A 23,334-nucleotide genomic window follows, 5' to 3' on the forward strand; every position below is an offset into this window, starting at 1 on the left:
AAGGCTAGCGGACCTGGGTCAACTTCAGGCTGATTTCGGATTTTTGGGTCAACCCGAACCCAATACGATTTTAAGACCGGGTCTTATTTTTGAACTCGATCCCGACCCGTCTGACAAACGGGTTTACCAAAACCTGGAATTTTCAGCGTATGGTTTCGGACCATGTCAAATATTGACACCCCTATGCATAACAGCAAAATACATTGATTGTTATTAACAAAAAAGTTGCGTCAAAAGAAAACGCCTAAAATGGCATTAAAAAAAATACTTGATAATAACAGATTCATGGATACTTCGCACAAAAAAAATGTTATTCGTGTTGGCTGGAATTAAACAATTGAGCTCATAATTATAGTAAATGGTTCCAATATAGCAATAATCAAATCAAAAACATTTTTAAGGCAATAAAACATGTAACAGAATCGAGTCGTTTGTACAGTGGCTATAGCATTCTACTTATCTTCTTAACAGAAAAATTCTGACAAGCGACCCGACAAGGGTGGGTGTCTCTATTCAGACGACAGAGCAAAGAAACAAGCTAATGAAGAAAGTTCAGGACTTGGATTTTCCGGTTTGCAGTGCTTGAATCCTCTGTTGCACTTTCAAAACCTGAATAAAAATAGAGAAATTAACGAAAAATTGATCAAACAGTGCTTACTAAAAATTGTTTCCGTTCATGAAAAGTAGGTTCAATCTGGCCTGGCTATTTGAATAGCAATGGCAAACAGTAAAAAATTGAGTTCTTTAGGATTGGAATAGTCGGCTACATGAATCATTTTTCTCCATTGTGTCCTATTTGAACTTTTATTATGTCCGGTGAACGTACGCTCCTCTACGTTCGGTCACTAATGTTTTAGCGCCACGTAGCATGAAGAAAAGTCGCCGACCCGACCCGCTGTTTTTTGGGTTCTCGCGCGTGCGTTTTTTTTTAAATCTTTGACGAGCCGAACAACATCCCATCACCTTTTGGATATATTTCAAATACCTAGCAATACCGAGCAAATACCAAGTTGTGCCTAGTTTTTTCTAGCAATACCGAGCAATACCGAGCAAATCCCTAGCAATACCGAGCAAATCCTGAATTGTACCGAGTTTTTTCTAGCAATACCGAGCAAATACTGAGTTGTACCAAGTTGTAAAAAACTCGGTACAACTCGGTATTTGCATGGTATTGATCTTCACAGAGCGGTATTTCTCATTTTTGCAAAGCAATACCTAACAAATACCGAGCAATACCGAGAAAATCGCGAACATAGCATTCCCGGGTTCCGCTCCAGGTCAAGTCGTCGGGCCGCGCGGTTTATAGTAAGAGCACGTGGCGACATGTTATTGGCGGCCGAACGTAGCTCTACGTCCAGTCAGAGGACGTAATAATTGTTCGTCCTATTAAAAGTCAAATTCTCGTTTAAATCAAATAAAGAAAGATCATTTCTAATAATTTCTAATCAAGTCTTTTTAAGTCTACCTCTACCTTTCTTAACATTAGTTAAATCTAATACCTCTACTTTCCTAACCGGGTCATCAGAAGGCCGCCGTTTTATGTGACCAAACCATCTAAGGCGACTCTCTCTAATCTTATCTTCCACTGGAGCTACTCCAATCTTTTAAAACTTCTATTATCAAGTCCCAAGTCCTGGATGAAAAAAGTGGAGAGTTGCATTAGGTAGTTGACAGCTAGCGTAAAACTTGTCGAATAATCATGACAAGAATCCTTTAAAAAATTGGAATAGGATTAACGTTGAATTCAATTTGATTTGAAGGTGTCGTGCAAACTTTGTTTCTATAAATAAGGTATTCATTACTAGTTATGGAATTCAATTGATGATGAATTTTAATGCTTTCTTCCCCCTCCCTCCCAATACCCAATCTCCCTTTCCCCGTGATCCTCATCATTTGGCAACACAGCAGAATAATTCCTCTCGCTCAAACCATTTCCAAAGCATCAATCGACTTATACTTCCAATCAACAATGCCTTAACACAATGACCAACAGCAGTCGCATTATACTGCATTTGGCACTCGAATTCCAATAGCAGTTCACCTTCTCCCTTCTCACACATAGCTAGTGCCATCTTCCCATGATTCACTTATAGTGATCGACTACATTCCTTTGAATAGCATATTACGAGAATGATTGTCCTTTGAAGAATGTCCTGTGTATGCTTGGGAGATATATTGGGCATATCTGAACTGGCCTAAACAAGTACAAATGCCTCTTGACTCATTTTGGAACTAAGATATCACAAATTATCACAAGCTTCATCCGGTTGATAAGTACTAATGACTTTAAATTGTTTCATAATGATCATTCTTATTTTCATCATAGTAAAATGAGCCATATTCCAAAAACGATTGTCATTCTAATCATCGATGATCATGATCTCATAGATTTTATAAATTTTTTTTAAGATATATCAATATTGATGTAACTGAACGTTATCACCTCTCATTATAAAAAAGGTGTATCATGTAAAGTATGATTATCATCATTTGTAAATATATCATGCAAATGATTATCTAAGATCTCTTCAAAATTTAAACTTTTCTTCCTCAACATCTCTCTATAGAGAGTCAAACTCCTAATACCTATTGATATAGTTCTAATTGCAATTAACATGGAAATATCCTTTTATAAGAAATTAGTTACAAGAGGGCCTCTTTTTTTTATTTTCCTTCTTATTAGTAATTTAATAATTAACTGCCCTAAATGTCAATAGGTGTTGCAAATAAATACCCAAACCTTATATTAGGAAACAGGTTTTGGGGAGTTAATTTCAGCTTGTGTCCTGGGTTCAAGAAAAATTTCCCTGTTCTAGGGTGTGAATTTCCCACAACTTCAGAGCGGTGGAGGGAACCAACGGCCATAAAAGAGTCCACGATACGCCAAAACTGATTATGATACTCGGCAACAACTCCATTAGCGTCATTCCTATCTTCCTTTCACCTAAAAGAACTAGTGCAAAACCACTTGCTGGTTTTGGCCCTACCAAGTGGGCAAATTATTAGGTCCGGTCACCGGACATAAATTTTCGTATGGATTCCGTGCGCTTTTACTACGCTTTTGATGTATTTTTGAAAAGGAGCAGTTAATACACAATTTTAACTGCATATTAGCTGCTTTTTTGTTGAGTATTTGCAAAAATATAACAAAAGCGCAACAAATATCTTACTCATTGAGTATTTGCTATCCTTTTGTTGTGTTTTTGCTGTGCTTTTTAAATACTCAGTAAAAGGGAAGTAAAAGAGCAGCTAATATGTAATTAAAATTATGTATTAGTTGCTCTTTTACAAAAATACATCAAAAGCGCACCAAAAGCGCACGGAATCCGGACGAAATTTAGGTCTGGTGACCGGACCTAATAATTTGCCTACCAAGTGGCCCTAGGGCAGCAGTAATCTGAGATGGGTTGTTACTGATTGAATACTCCTGGTCTCGAAAGCAGTTCATGCACAAGGAAAGGAACCACAGGTCTGTATCTTTCTTCCTGCGGCAAAACAAGAACCCATCAGGTCTAGAAGTCGTAAGCAGGTGACCTGGAAGACCTGGGAATAGCCAAACTTCATACCTGGATATCAACAACTCTGTAAGTCGGGTTCTCTGTTTCTTGTTAGACTTAATTCGTTTTTTTTCTTCTTAATACACAGTAATCTACCTATTTATTTAGCCCGTCATTGCAGATTGCTGAAATTACAAAACAGCCTAAACTTTGTCACTACAACCCTGAAAATTGCCAATTCTTGATCCAAGAATCATGCCTTACCAGGTTCTCTATTGACCAATCCTTAATATCTCCAGGTAAATCAACAAACTACCTTAGTTGTCCCTGAAATAAACTGTAGGCTGCAAGATCTCTTCTCAATAGAGAAGGATCGAATAGTTCAGTGAGTTAAGAAGGAAAACAAAGTTGTCATGAGAGCTCATCGAAGAAAGCATTGACGTGACCAGTGGCTCTTGAAGGAGAAGTTGCCAAAGAGCTCACTAGAGAAGGAATCAACATGACTAGCGACTGGAAAAGAAGTCTCAATAGTAGAAGCATCGTTCAAACTTCAAAGACAAATAAAAGTTCACAAGTTGCAGGCTTGCAGCATATAAGTCCGGACTCCGGAATAATCTAAATATCCATCATGAGTCATTACAATGGTTGTATCCTTATCAAAATATCTAGCAACACTCTCAACATATACTTTTAAAATAAGAAGGCCCACAAAGATAAATTAAGAATTCAAAGATGAGTTAACTTAAATCAATAATCATCTTTAATCAGGTATGTATCTCGTCTTCTTTTGGTCTTATCATGAATATGTGAATCCCATACATTAAGATGTTTCAAGTATGCCATTATAAAAGTGTAGTTCATTGTGATAAAAAATTTACAGACAAGCAGTGAATTGAGTGGTTCTAATTATGACATGCTCAACAAAGAAATTTTTTTACTTCCAGCGATCTCTTAGCATAATATTCACATCACGATACTACTAAAAAAATAAGAAGATAGACCTAAAACATAATTATAATACTTGCTTCTAAACTCCATTGAAATGTCAAACCTATTAAAAATGACAACAACAAAAAATAAATAAAAAAACAAAAACTTGATAAACACCCTCCTATACTGCATGTTAAACAAAGATGCCCAAGTTGTGATGCTCGCTTGAGCGGTGCTCTATCACTTAAAATTATAGCAGTATCAAATAAGAAAGCATAAAAACAAAATAGTAAATATAAAATAATCTCAAAGAAGTGCTATGAATGTAATTTATTCAAGTCCTTAGTCTGTAAGATCCAACAAGATTTTCTACTGTTCTAATAAAGAAGTCATAAGCATTAATTATTTCCTATGTTGCACCGATACGGATACGGCGACACGGATACGACACGATACGGATACGGGACATGTCAATTCTTAAAAATACATGATACGGGTACGGCGCGGACACGGCATTATAATTTATAAATCATACATAAAAATTAAGAAAACAATCAAAGCATAATATTTAAAATTACAAAAAAAATGACAACAAATCATTTGTAGCCTTGTAGCTTATAATATCAAAATATAAGTAAGCATTAAATGTCTAGTACAACAACAAAAGCATAAACATAAATTATCTAGTACATGAAGTTTCAACTATTCAATAGAAGAAATGATATGATTAACTTCTTCAGTGATTTGCCTTTGAACTTCTATATCATCTTCAATAAATATCATAGCTTCTAATTTAGGCTCATCAAGTGAAAGATTAGTAATTTCTAAAATTCACATATCATCAAGAGACTCAAATCCATCTCGGAAATGAGAGAACCTTGCTCGTAGCCGCAGAAGTAAATACGACGCTTTTTTTTTTTAGTTTTCTTTTTGTTTTTCAACGGACACGCGTATCGGATACACGTGTCCTTTTGAAATTAAATAGTATTTTAATTGGATACGGCATTGGCGTATCCGACACATATCGGTAGTGTATCGGAGGCGTATCCGTGTATCGGTGTATCGGATACAGCACGCCTTCATAAATAGGTGTATCGGTGCAACATAGATTATTTCTCTTTCCTGCCCACTTGATTATTCTATTTTGATTTATTACTTAACTTTCTTACCCTAATTAAGTGTGAACTGATTCTATTCTAGGAAAATGTCCATTCTGGTTCATGCAAAAGTGAAAATTGGCATTGTTGGGTTCTGACAAAGAGTAACTAACAATCGTGTATTTCCCAAAAGGTTGAACACGGAAAACAATTAGGCACATTTAAATCATAAGAATCTCATTTTTAACCTCAAATATCATTTAAAACCCATCCTTTCTCCTTTTATAAAAAGTGCATGTAAAACAAACATGACCATGACAGCTTTATTGATCGTTATGATACGATCACAAAACATTAGTTCCTATATAAGTAGCATATAATGTTTTTTTAAACAAAATTTTAAAATAGCTTAAATCTTAACAATGATAAGTGTTTTGATCGCCTATAAAATATTATAATCATGTGTTAAACCTTTTTTTTAATCTTTTTTTCTTTCTTTCTTTTTTTTTCCTTTCTTATTAACTTAATATCAAAGAAAAATCATTTTGTAAAACCAAAAAATGCAAAGCCTAGTGATGTAAGATTTTCATAAGACTCCTTTCTTCAGAATCCTCTTCCATGTATGCTATACTCTATGCTCCTACAACTTCCCATCTACAATCATCCTATATTGCAAAACCTTATGCATTCTCCTCCATCAATGATTTTTGTGACTCTTTTATGTCTTTTGTCAGTAGTTTCAACAACTTTTATGGTTTCTAGTGATTAAGTTATGGATGTAACCTTCTATTGAGATATTTGTAGAGTGGGATTCTTTTGGTACAAGGATCTGAAACTCATTAAAAAATTATGGCTAATTAAGGGTGATTAAAGGTAATTAACGAACCCATCCAGATAAATTTTATCTAAAGAAAATTTAGATTTAAAAAAAAAAACAAATCTTAATTATTTTAAGTAAGATTGAATAGCAAATCGAATTTTTTCGTTCCAGCATATCAAGTAATTAATAATTAAATAAACATAATCATGTTTATATAAATTTAAAGGTTAAGGGATTGTGAGTGAGAGAGGAAGAAAAGATTGACAGAAGGAAGGAGGCACCGAGGCATTAGCGACTCCAGGATATCAAGTGCAAAGTGGTGGCGATTGGTGTTGAGTAGGGACCACAAAATCAAACAGAAAATGAGAGGGAAGAGGAGATTGATAGAAATATAGAGAGCGGGAGATTAAAAGAAAGGAAGAAGATTGAGAGGTCATTGGCTTTGTCTATGCAAGTTTTGATCCTTGGAGAGAAAGATCAACCTAGAGACGGAGAAGTGCTTGCAACATGGACAGCAAGTAAAGGGAGTCTCAACGTTGGGTGAGAAGGTGGGGGATGCGGATTTGATCAAGAACTTTGATAGGAAACACTCGTTTACACAAGTAAACCTAACCCAAATCAAGTACCTAAGCAAAGAAACTGCTGTCCGCAGCAAGAATACAGCCCAAACAGTGGAAAACGGAGAGAAAACTCAATGGAAATTCATAGAAAAACAAAGCAAACACTTTTATTTCAATAATAGATAAAAGCACTTGCAAGATACAATCTTCCTTCAATTCGAGAGGAAGGAAGCACTCTCCAAGATCTCCGATAAAGCCAAGAGCCCAAGAACAAACCTAGATCTCCCAAGAAATTCAAAATCAAGATGAAACCTAAAACCTAGGTTAATTCCCTCTTAATACAATCTAATTCAAAACAAAAGCAAAAGGACATCTCTACCCTTCCTTCTCCCTCCAAAACAACTTAAATTTTGTTTGAATTGCTAGTGGACCCCACCCCCCAAGCCTCCTGCCTCTTCCGCCGGCTCCCTGTTCCGCTTCCGCCTGGAGAAGACCCGGACCGACTGGGCCAGTCCAGGTTGGGCCGGTCCAGGTTGGACCAACCTAACAACTTCTGAAAGCTATTATTTTTCCTCCTCATTCAAACAAGGTAAATCCAAAAAGCATTGGAGAGAGAGAGAGAGAGAGAGAGAGAGATCGAACTAGAGATGGAGAAGCGTTTGCAACATGGACAAGCAAGTAGAGAGTCTCAACTAAGGGTGTAAATGAGCCAAACCGGCTCAAAGTCGACTCGGTAATTAACTCGTGAGTCGACCTAATCAAGTCACAAGCAAGAGCTTGAGCATAAAGTCGAGCTCGAATAGTAAACGAGCTTGAGTTTGAGTTTGACATAACTCAGCTTATTGGCTTGCGAGTCAGCTCATTTTTTAAAATACAATTTAATATAATATTTTTGGTATTTAAAAAAATTTTTTAAAAAAAAACATGCTAATGTCATTTCCTACATTAAATGCATTTGTTTAGTTAAAAATAAAAAATAAAAACTTACTACTACCATTTCCTCCATTAAAATAAGTAAAAGACTAACTTTTTTTGCATTAAAGGAGCTACATGCCTAAAAAGTTTCTTAAAAAGTATTTTTTTTCTTTGAAAGAGATGAGATGCAAGGTATTCGTGCTCCATCAACGACGTCCGCCTTAAGGCCCTTGACGACTACGCATGAGCTACCACTGCATTGCCAATCATGACTAGCGTCTACCTTTGACGAACTTCGATTAATGAGTGGAGCTCGGGCATGCATTTATTTTAATAAGTCAAGATCGCGCTCAATACAAAAGCTCAAATCGAGTTCAAGCTCGATCTCAAACCGAGCCCACTGTTCATTGGATGAGTCAAGCTTGGTTCGACTCATTTACAACCCTAATCTCAAACACCAGTGAAAAGGTAAGATGATGTGGATCTAATCAAGAGCTTGTGAAAGCTATTCTTTCTTCCTCCTCACTCAAATAAGGTAAATCCTAAAATCCTACTCTTTAACTTCCTTCTTAACCTGTATAAAAATTCATGAAAATAATTAAAAGATTTCTTGTCAATTAAAAGGGGATCAAGGGACAAATCCTTCAACTGATCAAACCCCGACAAAACCTTAACCCAATAGCAGTGCCTACAAGATCATGTGCAATGCTATATGCATAGAATAATTCACATATAGGTTCAATTGGAAATGGGACTTGAAAATATTTTCAAACCCTAAATAATTTGTATATAATCTATATAAAATTATATAGTAAAAAAAATTATATAGTAAAATTAGTGAGTTAATTAAATTATGTATAGTTTAATATGCACATGCAATTTATGCTATATGGTGATTCCAAAGTTATGCTAAGAAAATTAAAATGCATTACAAGTTGAACTTGATTATATACGGCAATTTTTGACTAGAAAACATGAAGTCCAAAAGTAATCTAGAGAAGAAACCATACATCATGCTATCCATGTGTATGAATTGGTTTAAAAGGTTTATGTAATCTTACCTTAAGAATCACAAAAAAAATTAATTAAAAAGGTTGGGGTGGCAAGAGATTAAATCATATGAATACATATACCTTGAAAACTGTGTAATGTAAATAATTTAAAAGAAGTTCACAAGCATTTAAGAAAGGGGTCATCCTTAAATTAATTAAAATTGTATACAAATATGTCTGTATCTATTTATACAGATGTAAACCAAAATCTTGAAAAACTTGGTTATAAGAAAACGTATTAGGCTTGTAAGCATTAAGGTGATCCAGTTATTGCCTGAGTTGTATAATTCATATTTTGTTTGGTTTACAGGGATTGATAACGGTCGAATTGATCAAATCTTGTTTAATAAGTGATGATCAATCTTCTAAGGCTTTGATGATTGTTGGCACAAAGGCTTTAGCTCAAAATACAAGTTACTATGTGCACAATCTCATTTCTAACTAAAAGTGATATTTCTTCCCATAGACTTATTGAGAAGCATAATACTAAATTAAGTGTGGCAGAGATGAGGATGCTTAGGTGGATGAGTGGCTTTACCCTTAGAGATATGATACGAAATGAGCATATACGTGAAAAGGTTGGAGTAGCTCCAGTAGAAGATAAGATTAGAGAGAGTCGCCTTAGATGGTTTGGTCACATAAAACGGCGGCCTTTCGATGACCCGGTTAGGAGAGTGGAGGTATTAGATTTGACTTATGTTAAGAAAGGTAGGGGTAGACCTAAAAAGACTTGGTTAGAAAATATTAGGAATGACCTTTTTTTATTAGATTTAAGCGATAATTTGACTTTTAATAGGACACAATGGAGAAAAAGGATTCATGTAGCCGACCCCACGTAGTGGGATAAAGGCTTGATGTTGTTGTTGTTGTTGTTGTTGTAGACTTATTGTGTTTGGATTGAACCTATTTATTTAAGGTTCTTTCCACATAATGCTCATTACGCAAATGTTAGGCAAATTGTCTTAATCTTTAATAAAATACTTCATATAGCTATGAATCATACATGTTATGCCATATTATTTTAGAATTTTCACGAAAGTCCTTATCTTTCTATAGTTTATGTCTATGATTCTAAATGTATGCTTATTTTGACATCAAAATCCAATTTATTTGACAATACATGCCATAATTCCGTATGTTATGCTACTGATATAACTATGATTCCATGAGATATGCTCTGCTTTGATCAATATTTTAGATGTTATGTTATTGCTATGATTATAATATCTAATTCCATGCCAATTTCTCTTAAAATTAAAGTCATTGGATGAAAATGTGTATGCGAGGAAAACCTTAAGTGTGAATGTTTGCATGCTGATGTCAATAGAAAGAACTCTCTTTATGGTACAAGCTAGGGATGTTACTATACTATGCATTTATGACTCTCTACTCCAATCACGGAGAATAGCATATATATGATTTGCACTTTACTTGTGTCGATGGGGGATGTATCAATCGGTGGTTTAAAACTAACTCATTATTGATAATCGCAAATGCATAAATTTTGTCCATCTTATATTAACGAACGATGTATCAAGTAGTGATGATTTAGGTTTACAAAAAAATGCATTAATAGATACCTTAGGATGCAAAAGATATGTTACACATGCTATGGTTTATGGTGATGAAATTCAAATGCTAAGATCGTGCTATAGTTTAAGTATAAAATATCAAAGTTATGTCTAATGTCATAATCATTCCATAGTCCATGATTATGATCCCAAAGTCATAACAACTACTATGATCATTCCACAATCTATGCTTATAATGTCTATGATTCATGTTATGATCATCTTGATACTCTGATTGTGATTCTAACATTATGGCTATGCTTACAGCACTAATTAAACTGTTGTATGCACAAGTATCAATACTAAATTCAACAAAAAACATCTTGCGTTTTTGGAGAAAATCCTTATATGTTTGAATTAAAAAATGTCGTGACAGGGATCAAAATTTTCAACCATTACAAAAGTGCAGAAGGTATGAGATAGAAATATTTCATCAGACAAATCAAAAAAACACTTTGCAACAATATCCGATGTCACAGCAATTAAATCTACAATAGAACAACTTGAAATAGATGATAAATCGTAACTAACCGCTTCTTGCTTGCTGTTCTGCTTACCCTCCAGATCTTTAAGTGTTCCATCAAGCCGCTTCCTGCAATATCACCAGCAACACCATAATGAAAATCATCAAGCTTAATCGATAAATACAAAGTCAAAGAAACCAAAAAAAAAACAAATTTCAATGAGTGTACAAGAAAGACGCACAGCTCGGCCGAAATGTATTCAATCCGCTTGCGGACATTGGCCCTGGCCTCGGCCAAGTCCTGCTTCAAAAGCACTGGTCCGATTAGCTTATACACGTTAGCTCCCTCGCTCAGAATATCTAACTCCTGCGTACCATTCCAACAACTCCCATGAAGATTGATTCAACCCCCCGTGGGAAAAAAGGTGGAAAGATAGAAAGAGGAGGAGGTTCACCTTGAGTACTAGTTCATTCTCACCAAGCTGGATCGTGTACTGCTTCCGCACTTGGTGGTTCTTCGCAATATCTGCACTTGGAATTAGAGATCGAAGATTAGGGTTAGGGTTTCATGAGCAAAAACTGAAGCGAGTAAAATAGGGAGCCGTCTCTAACCTTTCTGGACCTTGCTTAGAGCACTGGCTTGAGTTTCAATATCACGTTGGAGTTCGCGAAGGGCCGGCGCCGCAGCCATGGCTGATTTGCGCTTCCTCTTTCGCTGATTCTTTCAGCCAACTTTAGCTCCTCGATTGATGAAGTCCGCTAATATTTTATAAATCTGTCACATATCATAAATCTATGATCATTAGAGGCGGAACCAATATTATTTTTTAAGTCGACAAATTCATTATATAATAAAATTAGCAATAATTATAAGCGAAATTTATATACATACCACTATATTTCTAGCCTTTTACATATCTAACACCTCAAAGTTTAATATTACTGTTATACCACCGTATACTCATACTTTACATCACTTCTACCAGTCCATTAAAGTCGGACCTCACGGCGTATATCTTCCCGCCGAATTTTCTTATGCGCGCGGAGTAAACACAACCAGCGAATACCTCTGCTTGCGAATACAGTTGCTCGGGAATACTTGCGAGTGCAGACGATCAGGAATACCTCTGCTCGCCCTTTACCTTAGCTGGCTGCTCGCGAATACCTCCGCTACTCGTGAATACCTCCGCTCGCTGGTTCTGCTCGCAAAATCTTGCCGGGGCAGCAGGTAAAATTAATCTGAATACCTCTGATGCTCTTGAATACCTCTGTTGCTCGCTTATGCAAAAAATCTGTAAGTTTTTTGTTATGAAAAATTGCAAAACTTTGGTTTAGTAGCTCGAACCGCACTTCAGGCATTTCACCGATTTTCCTCCCTCCCTCCCCATTGCAAACCGTGAAAAAAAAATCTGGATATGCACTTTCTACAAATCTATCTTTGGAGTTATAGTTGATGAAAACTGCATTTTTTAAGAGAGATGAGTGTGAATGGATCGGGCATTAAACAAGAGACCATAAATAAAACTTGAGAGCTCTGGATATGCACTTTTGTTGGATTGGTCACCGTTTTGATCAGGAGTAGAAGGAAAATGTAAGGCTTTTCTTATGTGTTTTAGGCTGAGAGATTGAAAAGCCAAAAATTTCATACTTTTACCTTGAATTGCAAAGAGGTCGAGCTTTGATCGCATAAAATGGAATGTGATCCCCTCCTTCACTTCAACAGCCGGAGGTTAGCCCTAACTCGTGAAAAAACGGAATAAGACGTGGTAAGCCTGCCTGGAGACGGAGAGTGGTATAAATGAAGGGAAATAGAAATTTGGGTGGTATAAGAATAATATTAAATTTTGAGGTGTTAGACATGTAAAAGGTTAGAAATATAGTGATATGTATGTAAATTTCCCTAATTTTATTGATCGATTGAGCCCAACTAGTAATTAATTCGAACCTAATCAATTTGTTTGAGGCCTGGCCTAGAATAGGATTTTACACGAAGCCCACTTTCCGTCTGAAGGACGGCCCATCAAATACCCTAGTTCAAATGGTAGACAATAAGACGCGTGGGGCCCATCTTTAGTCCGCGATTTCCTCGTGCATCCATGCGACCGGCCACGCGTGATCGTTTTCGTTTCGTAGCCGTAAAGCAACCCCGCCGACCCCACCCGCTCAACGGTTAGCTGGCCAGTCTCGGGCGATTTTCAAACGGGCAGCCACTCTGTTTTCGCCACGCGTCCGAAGTAACGGCTACTTCACGCGGACAAGCCGCATTCCAGCGTTACAGAACTTTCCCTTCCCTTGTTCTTCGTTCCAACGGCTCCATTTGTCCTCCTCTTTTCTTCTTAGATTTCGCTTCTCCAACTATAAATATCTCAACACCCATATCGACTACCTCATCAAACACAGCTTCTTGTTCTTGGTCTTCTTCTTCTTCGTCGTCGTCTAACTTATTTGCCGTTCTCTTTCTGCTGAACAAGCAACAACTAATTCTTTTCATTTCTGAGATGGAAGCCATGATGAAGCTTACCTTGAAGGTTCCTCTGCTTCTGCTACTTGTGGTCATCTTGGCTGTTGCCAAGGCACAGGATGGAGAGATTGCTCCATCGCCGGCGTTGGAGAATGGAGCGGCTGGTTTCGTTCCAGTTCTCTGCACATTGCTGTTTACCTCACTTGTCTCGTTCTTTGCTCTGATTTCTCAGTGAGGAGTTAGATATATCTCGTTTGGGTTTCGGATATGTTTTTAGGCTGTTGTGTTCAGGATGTTACGCTTACTATTTTATATTTTTGAGGTACAGAGAGATGAGTTCATATAGTTGTTTGGGTAGTTCTTCGAGAGTTGATGGATCTGAGATTTTCTTTCAGTGGTATTTGTTATGGTGACCTTCATTTGTTCTGATGGTTTATTTGTATGGTGACATTCATTTGTTATGGATCAATAAATCATTATTTGTCTGTGATTTTAGCTTATAATTACTGTCTACTTTTCTTTTTCTTTGTGGATTTTTTGCGTTTTGAATGGAGGCATTTTTATCAAGCCTTCATTTAGATCTGCTGGAAATTAATTATTGTTGCCTTATTTTAAGAAGTCGGGGAAGGGGTTAATCACTGGCAATATTCAGGTCGGTAGAATCTATTTGAATTTATCCAGGAAACTGGATGGTTTGAAAAAGCATGGCCTTTTTCGTAGCTTGCATCTTCTTAGAGTTTCTCTAGAATTAACCTTATTACACCCTAATTTTCAACCAAACATAAACAAAAGATCACTCAAATGACATTTTTTAAGAATTTCTTCAAGTCCTCTCTATGGTGTTCTTGATGTATCTATTAGCACCACAAGAATCTGTTATAACTGTTTCCTTGTATTTACTTTTCTGTCCTAAAGTTAGTCTATTTAATACTTGTATCTGTACCAATTTACACAAGGAAATAATATTGCATTCTCTGTTTCTTCCTCACGGTTCTCCCGCTGCTCCTGTTTCCTTCTTTCACCTTTGCTCTCAGTATCACCCTTGTCTAGGTAATGTATGAGAGTTTGAAAGGGGTTTGACAAGTATGAACAGGCCTAGATTTTTAGAGTTATCAGAATTGAATCTCACCAAAGTCGCATGCGCATATCTGTTAATCTACCCAAAATTTGCTTAAGCCCAACGAACTCAAAAATCCTCAACAACTAATTTAAGGATGCTAGCGAATAAGTTGACTAAGTTTAGTCTTGCATGCTGCATAACTAGTTATAACGAGTTTAATTTATATTATTTATATGTAATGCAAATGTTGCCAAAAATTTTGAAACATCAAATTTTCATCCTTATCTATAAATGGAGTCACTCATCGTACGCAGAACTCTACCTCATTAAAGTCTCTAGCTTTCTCTAGCTTTTTAACTCACCATTATCTTATCAAAAGTGGTTCATTCGAGTCTTCAATGGAGTAATTTATGAAGAAAATCATTGAAACTTATATTCTGAACAGTTGTAAAACACTCTTGCTTACTCCAAGGCATGAATCAACTATCGTCCAACAAAACATTAACTTAACCTACAAATGCTTTCTCAATTTAGATTGCAAGTACTAATTGCCACCAAAGTTCAAAATATTAATATATAAGATTCATACAAAGGAAGTTACACTCAAATAACCATGTCACTCACTTCGAACCAACTATCTTCATCCTCAATATTATCCATAATTTATGTAGGCCACATGTCTTGATAATCATACAATACCCATCAATAGCCAACCGACCCTTTCGATCATCCTCACTGTCATTGAAATGATTAATTGTCCAATTATCTTTACCACCTATAATGAGGCACCGTTATGTTAGTTCTCATGAATTGTTATTAAAAGCTAACATCTTTGAATTAAAGAGAGAGTTTATCATGTAATTCACAAGCGCTTAAAATCTAAAAAACTCCCTTGCTCTATTGAATATGGTAAAAGAGCCTAACAAGTATTTTAGCTGCATTAACTCATTTTTAATGGAGATGCTAAATTTCTAAGATTTGGAGCTTGAGGTTGCACAAGAAACACTTATGTGTTTTTCAAAATAAAAAAATAAAAAAATTGTTCCACATTAGGGTTAGAACAACCATAAATATTGATCGATTGTTTAAATTTTAGAATAAGCACATCAATATGGAGGATAATAATCATGTAATCTCGACTTCAATTTTTAAGCTACAACATTCTGAATTCATAAAGGACTCCTTGTAACCTCCTATAACATCACATAAACAATGTGTAAAAACAAAATAAGTAGATCGAGAGGTTGCATTATAAACTTCAACAATATAGAAGATTTCTATCCCAAAAAGTATAAAAGGGGCAATTAATTAATAGGGAGGCTCCTCAACTTCAAGTTTCCATTTTAGATAGAAATAGAAGCACAAATCAATTTTATTTTCATTACACTCTCCATCAATAAAAAGAAACAAATGAACTTATAAGTATACTTTTTTTTCTTATTTTCTGTATATAAGAAAATTTTTTAAAAACACAATGACTGAGAAAGAAAAGAAGTTGCATTCCCAGTTTGAATTGGTCCCTATAAAAGCAAAGCTTGGTATAGAAAAATGAGTTGAGAACTCAACGATTTCTGGCGCCCTCACTATAAACTCATTCCCAAACACAACTCATTAAGAAGATAACCAACATTTAATAATTTTTTCTAGATTGTTTACTACTAGATACTAAATTAGAAGCTTTGAAAAAGAACATAGAGTGCAAAAAAAGGACAAATATATTATATGGAAATAAAGTTTGAAGAATGATCCATATTTATACGTAAATAAAGTGAAAACCTCAACCTCATACTTACATCACACTTTCATATTCTAAAAAGGTCCTCATCCTAGTTACTGATTTGTGGCCAAATCTCTAACTGAGATGTCATCATTTCATACCAACTTAGGGATAAATTATTCTGTGCGAAGGCCGGACATAGAATGCCGTCCGAAGACCAATCGGAATGCGTCATGCCGTACCGAGCAGTTCTTAGCCGCACTACCAAGCGAAGCGGTGACATACTGCATTCTAATTGATCTCCGAACAACATTCGGCGTCCGCACAGAATAATTAATCCAACTTAGGAGAGCCACTTAAGACATAATTAATGACCGACTTCATTTGTATATGACATATTTTTGCCAATAAAGTAACTTCTTCCTAGAGTCCAACACATCAAAGGACAACCTTAGATTATCTCTCTTAACTAGGTATACATCAAGTAAAAAAAAAAAAAAAATTCAAATGAAAAGCTAATGAAATTCCAGCAAATCTATTAACTACTATCAACTTAAAGAAATACAAGATCCTTGTTACAATGAAGAGAAAGAACAAAATAAGGAATTATTCCTCAATGACAGAAATCCTCGCCTTTCCATATATCTAACCAAATTACACAATTCCATCCCCACAGTTTTCTCTTTTTCTTCCCCTAGCTTATGCGGTTTTACCTGTAACCTGTATGTAGGATATATATGAAAAAAGAGCAAAGACTGGCTAAAGACTGCAGAAAAAGTAAGAGAAGCCGCCTAAATGGCAAATTTTTCAACAGCAACCATTTAACTCCTGCTACATCCAGGTCACACCCTGGGGACTTGCCCGGGCACGAGCTTCGGCCAATGAGACGGCCATGGCCAGCATCATTTGTTCCTCGAAGCTGTCGGGGAGGAGATGACTTGCTGCCATGTTAACATCTTCTCGAAGGGAGATGCCCCGCGCCGTATCTATGGTGACATCAGAGCCAGCGTAGCTTGTCCCGGCCTCGGCCACCTCTGAGCTATTGTCAATGGAACACTCGCCATCGTCCCCAGGCGGAATAGACCTGCTGCTGCCTTCAGATGCGTCGAGCCAACCAACTGAAGGATGATTATTAACTGCACTCTCTTCTCTTGAAAGTGTGCTAGCACAAGCATCTAAACTTGAAGCATCTCCACCATCAATGAGCTGGCGTTCAGCTAGTGCTGCAACTGTGCAAGCAAGTCCATAAGAAGTAGAAGCATCCTTAGTGGGTGTATGAAAGTCTTGCAGGCCAGTAGATGATGGATTCCTCTGAACCCCTTGTTCCTGTTCAAGAAACAATTCACCCAGATTTTTGTTACCTTCGTGATCCCAACCCTTGCCATAAGGTACATGAAAGAACTTGACAGGATTTTACCGTGCAAGACGAACAATGTAAAATAACATTGCTTATAATAAATGCCATATTACAATTGCCAATTATCAACAGAGTGTTGGAGGAGAAATTATTCTGTGCGGAGGCCGGACGCAGAACACTTCCGAAGACCAATCAGAATGCGACGTCAGCGGTATTGAGCGAAGGGGTGACGTGGCGCATTCTGACTGGTCTCTGGACGGCATTCGACGTCCGCACAAAATAATTAATCGCATTGGAGTAAGCCGTAAACGTTCACTCACACATCATGCTAGGTAAACAGAGAAAAATTCATGGTCAATGACGATGCTTTGTAATATCACCAAATCACGAACAAGTTCCTAAATGTGAATAACGAATCATATAGTTCTTTGGATTCATATAAAACTAGTTGGTTACCAAGCAAACTTGTTTCAGGAAGTTAAGATATTGGTGTTAAGGCAGCTCAGTACTGCCAATAACTCGATGCTTAGTGTTTTTCACCCTAATTAGTATGATTAAAATTTGCAACATAGCTCATGACTAAGAAGTATGATACAAATTATCTTTTAATGCAAAGCCCAAAAAATTCTTATCACCTGAATTGACAACCATATAGCTTCCATGACCATAAGATCCTCAAGATCCATATCAAAGTGATCTTCCCTGCATTAAGCCAAGCTTTTAATTAATATCTTGAAGTAAAAAAGGCTGCTTACCATTTGCTGTCCAAATGAATGGCTGGATTCATAAGAAAAAATATTTGAATGGAATATACGCAAATAAACAGGCAACAAGGCACTAAGCGCTTTGCCAGAGCATAAGCTTAATTAGTAAAGCAAAGACAACAACATTAAAAATATTTACCAAACAATTATTTAAAATAATCAAATCCAACTAACTAAGAGGAATATGCATGTGCAAGAGACTGGGCATGCATGTATAGGGAGTGTGTTCCCTGGGTTTCCACCTAAATGTTGGATTAACGCATCTAAGCCTGCTAAACACCTCTCAGTAAAATTCAATAAAAACTTCTTCAGTTTTATTCATGTATGAGATAGGAGGTAAGGATTTGGTTCAAGTGAAGTGTACTAAGGATGAAGATCAAAAAGTACTTTTCTTAGAAGATAATATTCAACAAAGGTGGATGAGATATTTTGCTAAACTTTTAATGAAGAATATGAAAATATGATTGACTATAGTGACTTTATCACCCTAAATGAAAATAAAGATTTTTTGTTATCGGCATATAAGTAAAACCGAAGTTAGAGAGGCTTTGAAGAAAATGAAGTAGGGAAAAGCTGTTGGACCTGATGATATTCCAAAAGAGATGTGGAAATGCTTAGGAGATGAAGGAATTTTTTGTCTTATTAAACATTTTTAATATTGTTTTGAAGACTAAAAAGATGCTAAATCAGTGAGAAATGAGTGTGTTAATTCCTATTTTTAAAAATAAAGATTGATATATCATCAAAAAATTATCTTGATCGGGCATGAATCTCGAGGCAAAATCAGGCTGGAAGCTTCAAAAATTAAATTTGGAATCATTTGAACTCCAATTTCAGCAAACTTACAGTCAAACTGAGTGTCTCGGAAATATGAACCCAATGACACAAAATCAACTCAATCCGAGCCCATATGTGTCTGAATCGAAGACCTGAAGCACTGTTGGAAGGTTCGAACCACAATTTGGATTATCAAACGGTTTCCAAACATGATATGCTTATAGTCGAATCAAGCGGCTCAATGAGAAGAATCCAACGAGTCCAAGATCGTCAAATTTCGATATCATTAAGACCTTCAAATGTCTGACGAATGGTCCACGATCAAGGGATTCAATATCAGCCGTCCATCCAAACCACTCCTCATTTGTCCTTGATCCTCCTATTTACGGGTCATGTCATCCTCAAAAAACTATAAATAACCCCTCATTTCTCTTAAGAGGGAACCCCAAGAAAGAGGGAAGAAGAGGAGTAGAGAAGAAAATGAGGGAAGAAACTCCTCCTCGACCACCGCCAGAGTTCCGCCCGACTTTCAAGTGACGCCGGAGTTCCGCCCAACTTTCAAGTGATGCTGAAACTCCACCCGATCTCCAAGTGACGCCGAAACTCTGCCCAATCTATAAGTGACGCCGGAATTCTGTCTGATCTCCAAGTAACTCTGGAGTTTTGCCTGAATGCCATCTAACGCCGGAGTTCTCCCAGGCTACCTTCTAACCGACGCCGGACATCCGCTCGTCGCCAGATTTCTACCTGACGTCAGACTTCTGCCCGTTGTCGGACTTTCGCCGGACATCTATCTGATGTCATCATTCCATTGTTCCATCATTTTGGGTATACCAGTGAATCCAATATGCCAACATTTGCAGGCTTCAAGACATAATATCCAAGGAACCTAATTAGCAACCATGAGTTGTTTCTTATCAATTTTCAAAAGCAAATTGTAGTGGAAATATATATATGCCGAAGACATGCTTTTAAGATTATCATCAACTCATTCCTAATGGAGGTTAGTCATACCAATTTTCACCAAATAGTTCAAAGACATAAAGCTTGACACTTGCAATTAAGAGGCATGACATGACTATCAATTATTCACGAGTTTTAAATTGACTCGAAGAAGCATGTCACAGAAAAACTTGAGATTTATAATTTTGGCAGTTTTAATTGACTGATTTGATTTTAATTGGTGGATTTGTTAATACGTGAGTCAACTCGAGTTTTATTTAAATTATAGTTTACATCCATTAAATAGCCCGTATGTGGGACTTACCAACAACCTCAAAGACAAGAAAAACCTAATAATAGGTCTTACGGCCTTATAAGAAAAGTGGTTTTATTAAATTAGATTCTTAACTTGTGACTAAAATTTGAAATTATCTCGATTGAAACTTTAGTGGCTTACTACTCAATTTGCGGGTACCCGCAATGGTCAAATAAATCTTTAGCTTTCAAGATGCCCAAATATGAGACCTGTAAATTAGAATATCACAATAGTAGTTCTCAAATCCATGCACTACCGGCCAGGCAGCTTGACTAATAGAATTTAAAAATAATATTATGAAGTGCATGCTTTCATGTGCATAATGTCATAATGAGTTGATTGGCCAAGATACTTAAATCGGCCAAGAGTCAATGACATCAGTCCTAGGTCCTTGACTTATTTAATTGATCAATTGGGTTCATAGTATAACATATTTAAATTGAGGCTCTAGGGCGTTGTGATGATTTGGTCATTGGAAAGACACTTTAATGGTCATTTTGAAATTATTGGCATGAATTTAAGCCTTTAGAAATTTCAGATGTTTTAGCATGTATTCCAAATTGAATTTAAGCACTTGGCAATAACAAATCATGCAACGACGTTAACACAAAGATTAAATTAAATAAAAAAAATGTTAGAAGCCAAACCTTAGACAACATAAGCTTGATGAAAATGACCAAATATGATCATTTTAACATGTGGTCCAAGACGAAGAATGCCATGCTTCTTTTGGTTTTTATTCCAATTACTCGTAGAATCAAGGAGACTTCCATGATAAGAAAAAAACATACTTACAAATAGCTCAAATCAGAATCCAATGATAAATTCTACTACTAACTTCTTGATGAGGACATCGACAGACGCTACCGACATGTTTATCGCCGGCGAAACCGCAGATCGACGGCCACGATTCAGCGCCTCTACTTTTGATTGAGATGACATGATGTATTTTATTATTGTCTATTTTGATTTACTGTTTCCCATTTTACCCCTGTGGGGAGTTATGTTTCTTTGTAGCCCAGAGGGCAATTTAGTCTTTTTTCACTTTTATGAGTCAAGACCTATATATAGTGGTCTCTTGTATCATTTTGAGGTTAATGAAGAATTGAATGAAATTTGTGTTTTATTTCTACTTCGTCTTGCATGAGTGCTTGAGAAGGAGGAGAGCTCACGTGGAGCAATTCGCAAGGCCCACCAATCGTTGGAAGAGTCCTCGATTCGTGGTTAGATTTTTTTGTTATCTTCTCACTCGTTTTCATATTCACCTTCCTTCCATCCTCCACAAAACAGCCCTCCCATTTCCCCTAGCCGCCGGCCATTAGACATCCACCACCGGCCACATCCCTAGCCCCGGCCGAACACCCCACCGGCCACCTCCACCATAACCGGCCACCCCATCCCACGGTTATTTGGAATTTTGAAATTTGAATTTCAAACTTCCAAAATCTTTCCTAATTTGGAACGCCAAATTTGGAAAGTTTTCATGACAAAATTCTAATTTCAATTTGATTTTAAATTGAGATCTTGAATGAGTCGCCACATCACCATCCTAAATTAGAAAATTCTCTCCCTCAAATTCCCTTCCTCTCCCAAGCATGCCGTCGGCCTCCACCTGGAGAATCCCCCATTAAATGCGACATTAATGCCTTGACCGTTTTGGACTCCTAATTTGGACTCAATAATTTTCCCTCCCAAATTATTTAAAACTGAAATTACAATCAGTTTTAATTTGGCTAACCCTAAATCCCCCTAAGCATGCCGCCGGCCACCTTTTAATGAGCCCCTTTAATGGCTCATTAAATCCCCTCTTAACTCCATCCTAATTTGAATTCTCTTTTCAAATTTTTCCCTCCAATCTTACTAAAATCTGAGAATTAACTTCAGATTTTAGTAAATTGCTTGCCACCTCACCCCACCTAACCTCTCTCACGCCTTGACCCACCTCCCCTCTCTTCCACCTTGGCCGAATCTCTCCCTCCTTGGAAATCCCGCCGGCCACTCCCCTTTTCCTTGAAGAATCCTCCACGCCAAGCATGTATGGCGGATCCGGAGTTTGAGTGGGGGCTAGTATTCAACGCCGACGGAAGTATCAACATCCTACGATCACCTTGTTTTGACGTAGGATTTGAAGACGAGACAACCGTAGAAGAGTACTTGGAGCGAGTCGTGCCAATCCTCGCAAGCATCTACGACCGAAAGTTTAAAAAGCACGCTTGGAGCCTCGACGGTCGTCTACGACTTCCATCCCAACCGGCAACTTTTCCTCCGACGAAGTTCTTCGGCGCCCTCTCCCTAGTGGTAACTTCGTTCATCTCTTGGATCTTCTATCTCCGCCAAAAGTCCACCACCTCTTGAGTGATACGCCCCAAGGTGAAATTCTCGTTGTTAAACGTTGGGTTTTGTGTTTGTACTTCGCATTTAATTCCCTTGGATTTTGAATGAACTATTTTGGCTAATCTCAAGTGCATCTCTTTGGCCTAAGCAAAGTTCACGTTTCTAATTCTTTAATCTATCTTGCATGATCCACATAAACTTATAAAAGCAAACTTTAACAATTCTCTATTTAATTTCGATCGTAACTCCTAGTAGTTTCACATCAGAAAGCCTATAAAAGCAATCCAATAATTCAAATAATTACGAAAAGCAAGGATAATAAAAAATATTTAAATGTAAGAACAAAGACAGGAAACCAACAACTTCTAATATAAGTTATTTATGCAAGCTACACAAAATAAACAAAATTATAGCACCCAGGCAACATCCCAAGGGACAAATGAGTGTACACTAGGTTTCTAGACTTCGTTGAAGAAATCTTCTTCAAGCCAACAAAAAAAAAAATATAATGCAATCCTTAAACATATACCATGATACCTTTTATATTGGTGGAGATGGACCACAGACTGTATTAAGCAAGTGAAAAGATAGTTACAATAATTACTTAATTTAAGAGGAATTCATCTGAGATCTTTGAGTTGAATTTAATTTATTGCACTTCTATCTTTCTTAGGCAATGCCTATTAGTCTTTTTTAGGAAA

At 36.7% G+C, this 23,334-nt stretch overlaps 2 protein-coding genes across 2 annotated transcripts in view; both read right to left on the bottom strand.

Moving 5' to 3' along the window:
• Positions 1 to 293: 293 nt before the first annotated feature.
• LOC110094780 (prefoldin subunit 6) lies at positions 294 to 11,679 on the bottom strand. Its single transcript, XM_020820106.2, has 5 exons — positions 11,518 to 11,679; positions 11,361 to 11,431; positions 11,148 to 11,272; positions 10,974 to 11,034; positions 294 to 609 (listed from the first exon to the last, which is right to left on the bottom strand). The coding sequence occupies exons 1-5, from the start codon at positions 11,594 to 11,596 to the stop codon at positions 553 to 555; spliced, it is 393 nt and encodes a 130-aa protein (XP_020675765.1). The 5' UTR covers positions 11,597 to 11,679; the 3' UTR covers positions 294 to 552.
• Positions 11,680 to 16,653: 4,974 nt separating this feature from the next.
• The window catches only part of LOC110094763 (E3 ubiquitin-protein ligase GW2), a 16,896-nt gene continuing 10,215 nt past the window's right edge, over positions 16,654 to 23,334 (bottom strand). Inside the window, exons 7-8 of the mRNA XM_020820085.2 lie at positions 18,136 to 18,202; positions 16,654 to 17,469 (exon numbers count right to left, since the gene is read on the bottom strand). Coding sequence (XP_020675744.1) covers positions 16,975 to 17,469; positions 18,136 to 18,202 — 562 coding nt within the window. The 3' untranslated portion in view covers positions 16,654 to 16,974. The remainder of the gene's footprint in view (positions 17,470 to 18,135; positions 18,203 to 23,334) is intronic.

This window comes from Dendrobium catenatum, unplaced genomic scaffold (assembly GCF_001605985.2).
Source record: "Dendrobium catenatum unplaced genomic scaffold, ASM160598v2 fragScaff_scaffold_659, whole genome shotgun sequence".
In the NCBI taxonomy this organism is placed as follows: domain Eukaryota; kingdom Viridiplantae; phylum Streptophyta; class Magnoliopsida; order Asparagales; family Orchidaceae; genus Dendrobium; species Dendrobium catenatum.

Excerpts from the sequence above, each read along its gene's own strand:
- LOC110094780 (XM_020820106.2), bottom strand. The coding sequence starts at position 11,596 with ATGGCTGCGGCGCCGGCCCTTCGCGAACTCCAACGTGATATTGAAACT. Across the intron at positions 11,273-11,360 it reads AGAATGAACTAGTACTCAAG|GAGTTAGATATTCTGAGCGA; the intron begins GTGAACCTCCTC and ends AATGGTACGCAG. Across the intron at positions 610-10,973 it reads AGAACAGCAAGCAAGAAGCG|GTTTTGAAAGTGCAACAGAG; the intron begins GTTAGTTACGAT and ends ATTTTTATTCAG.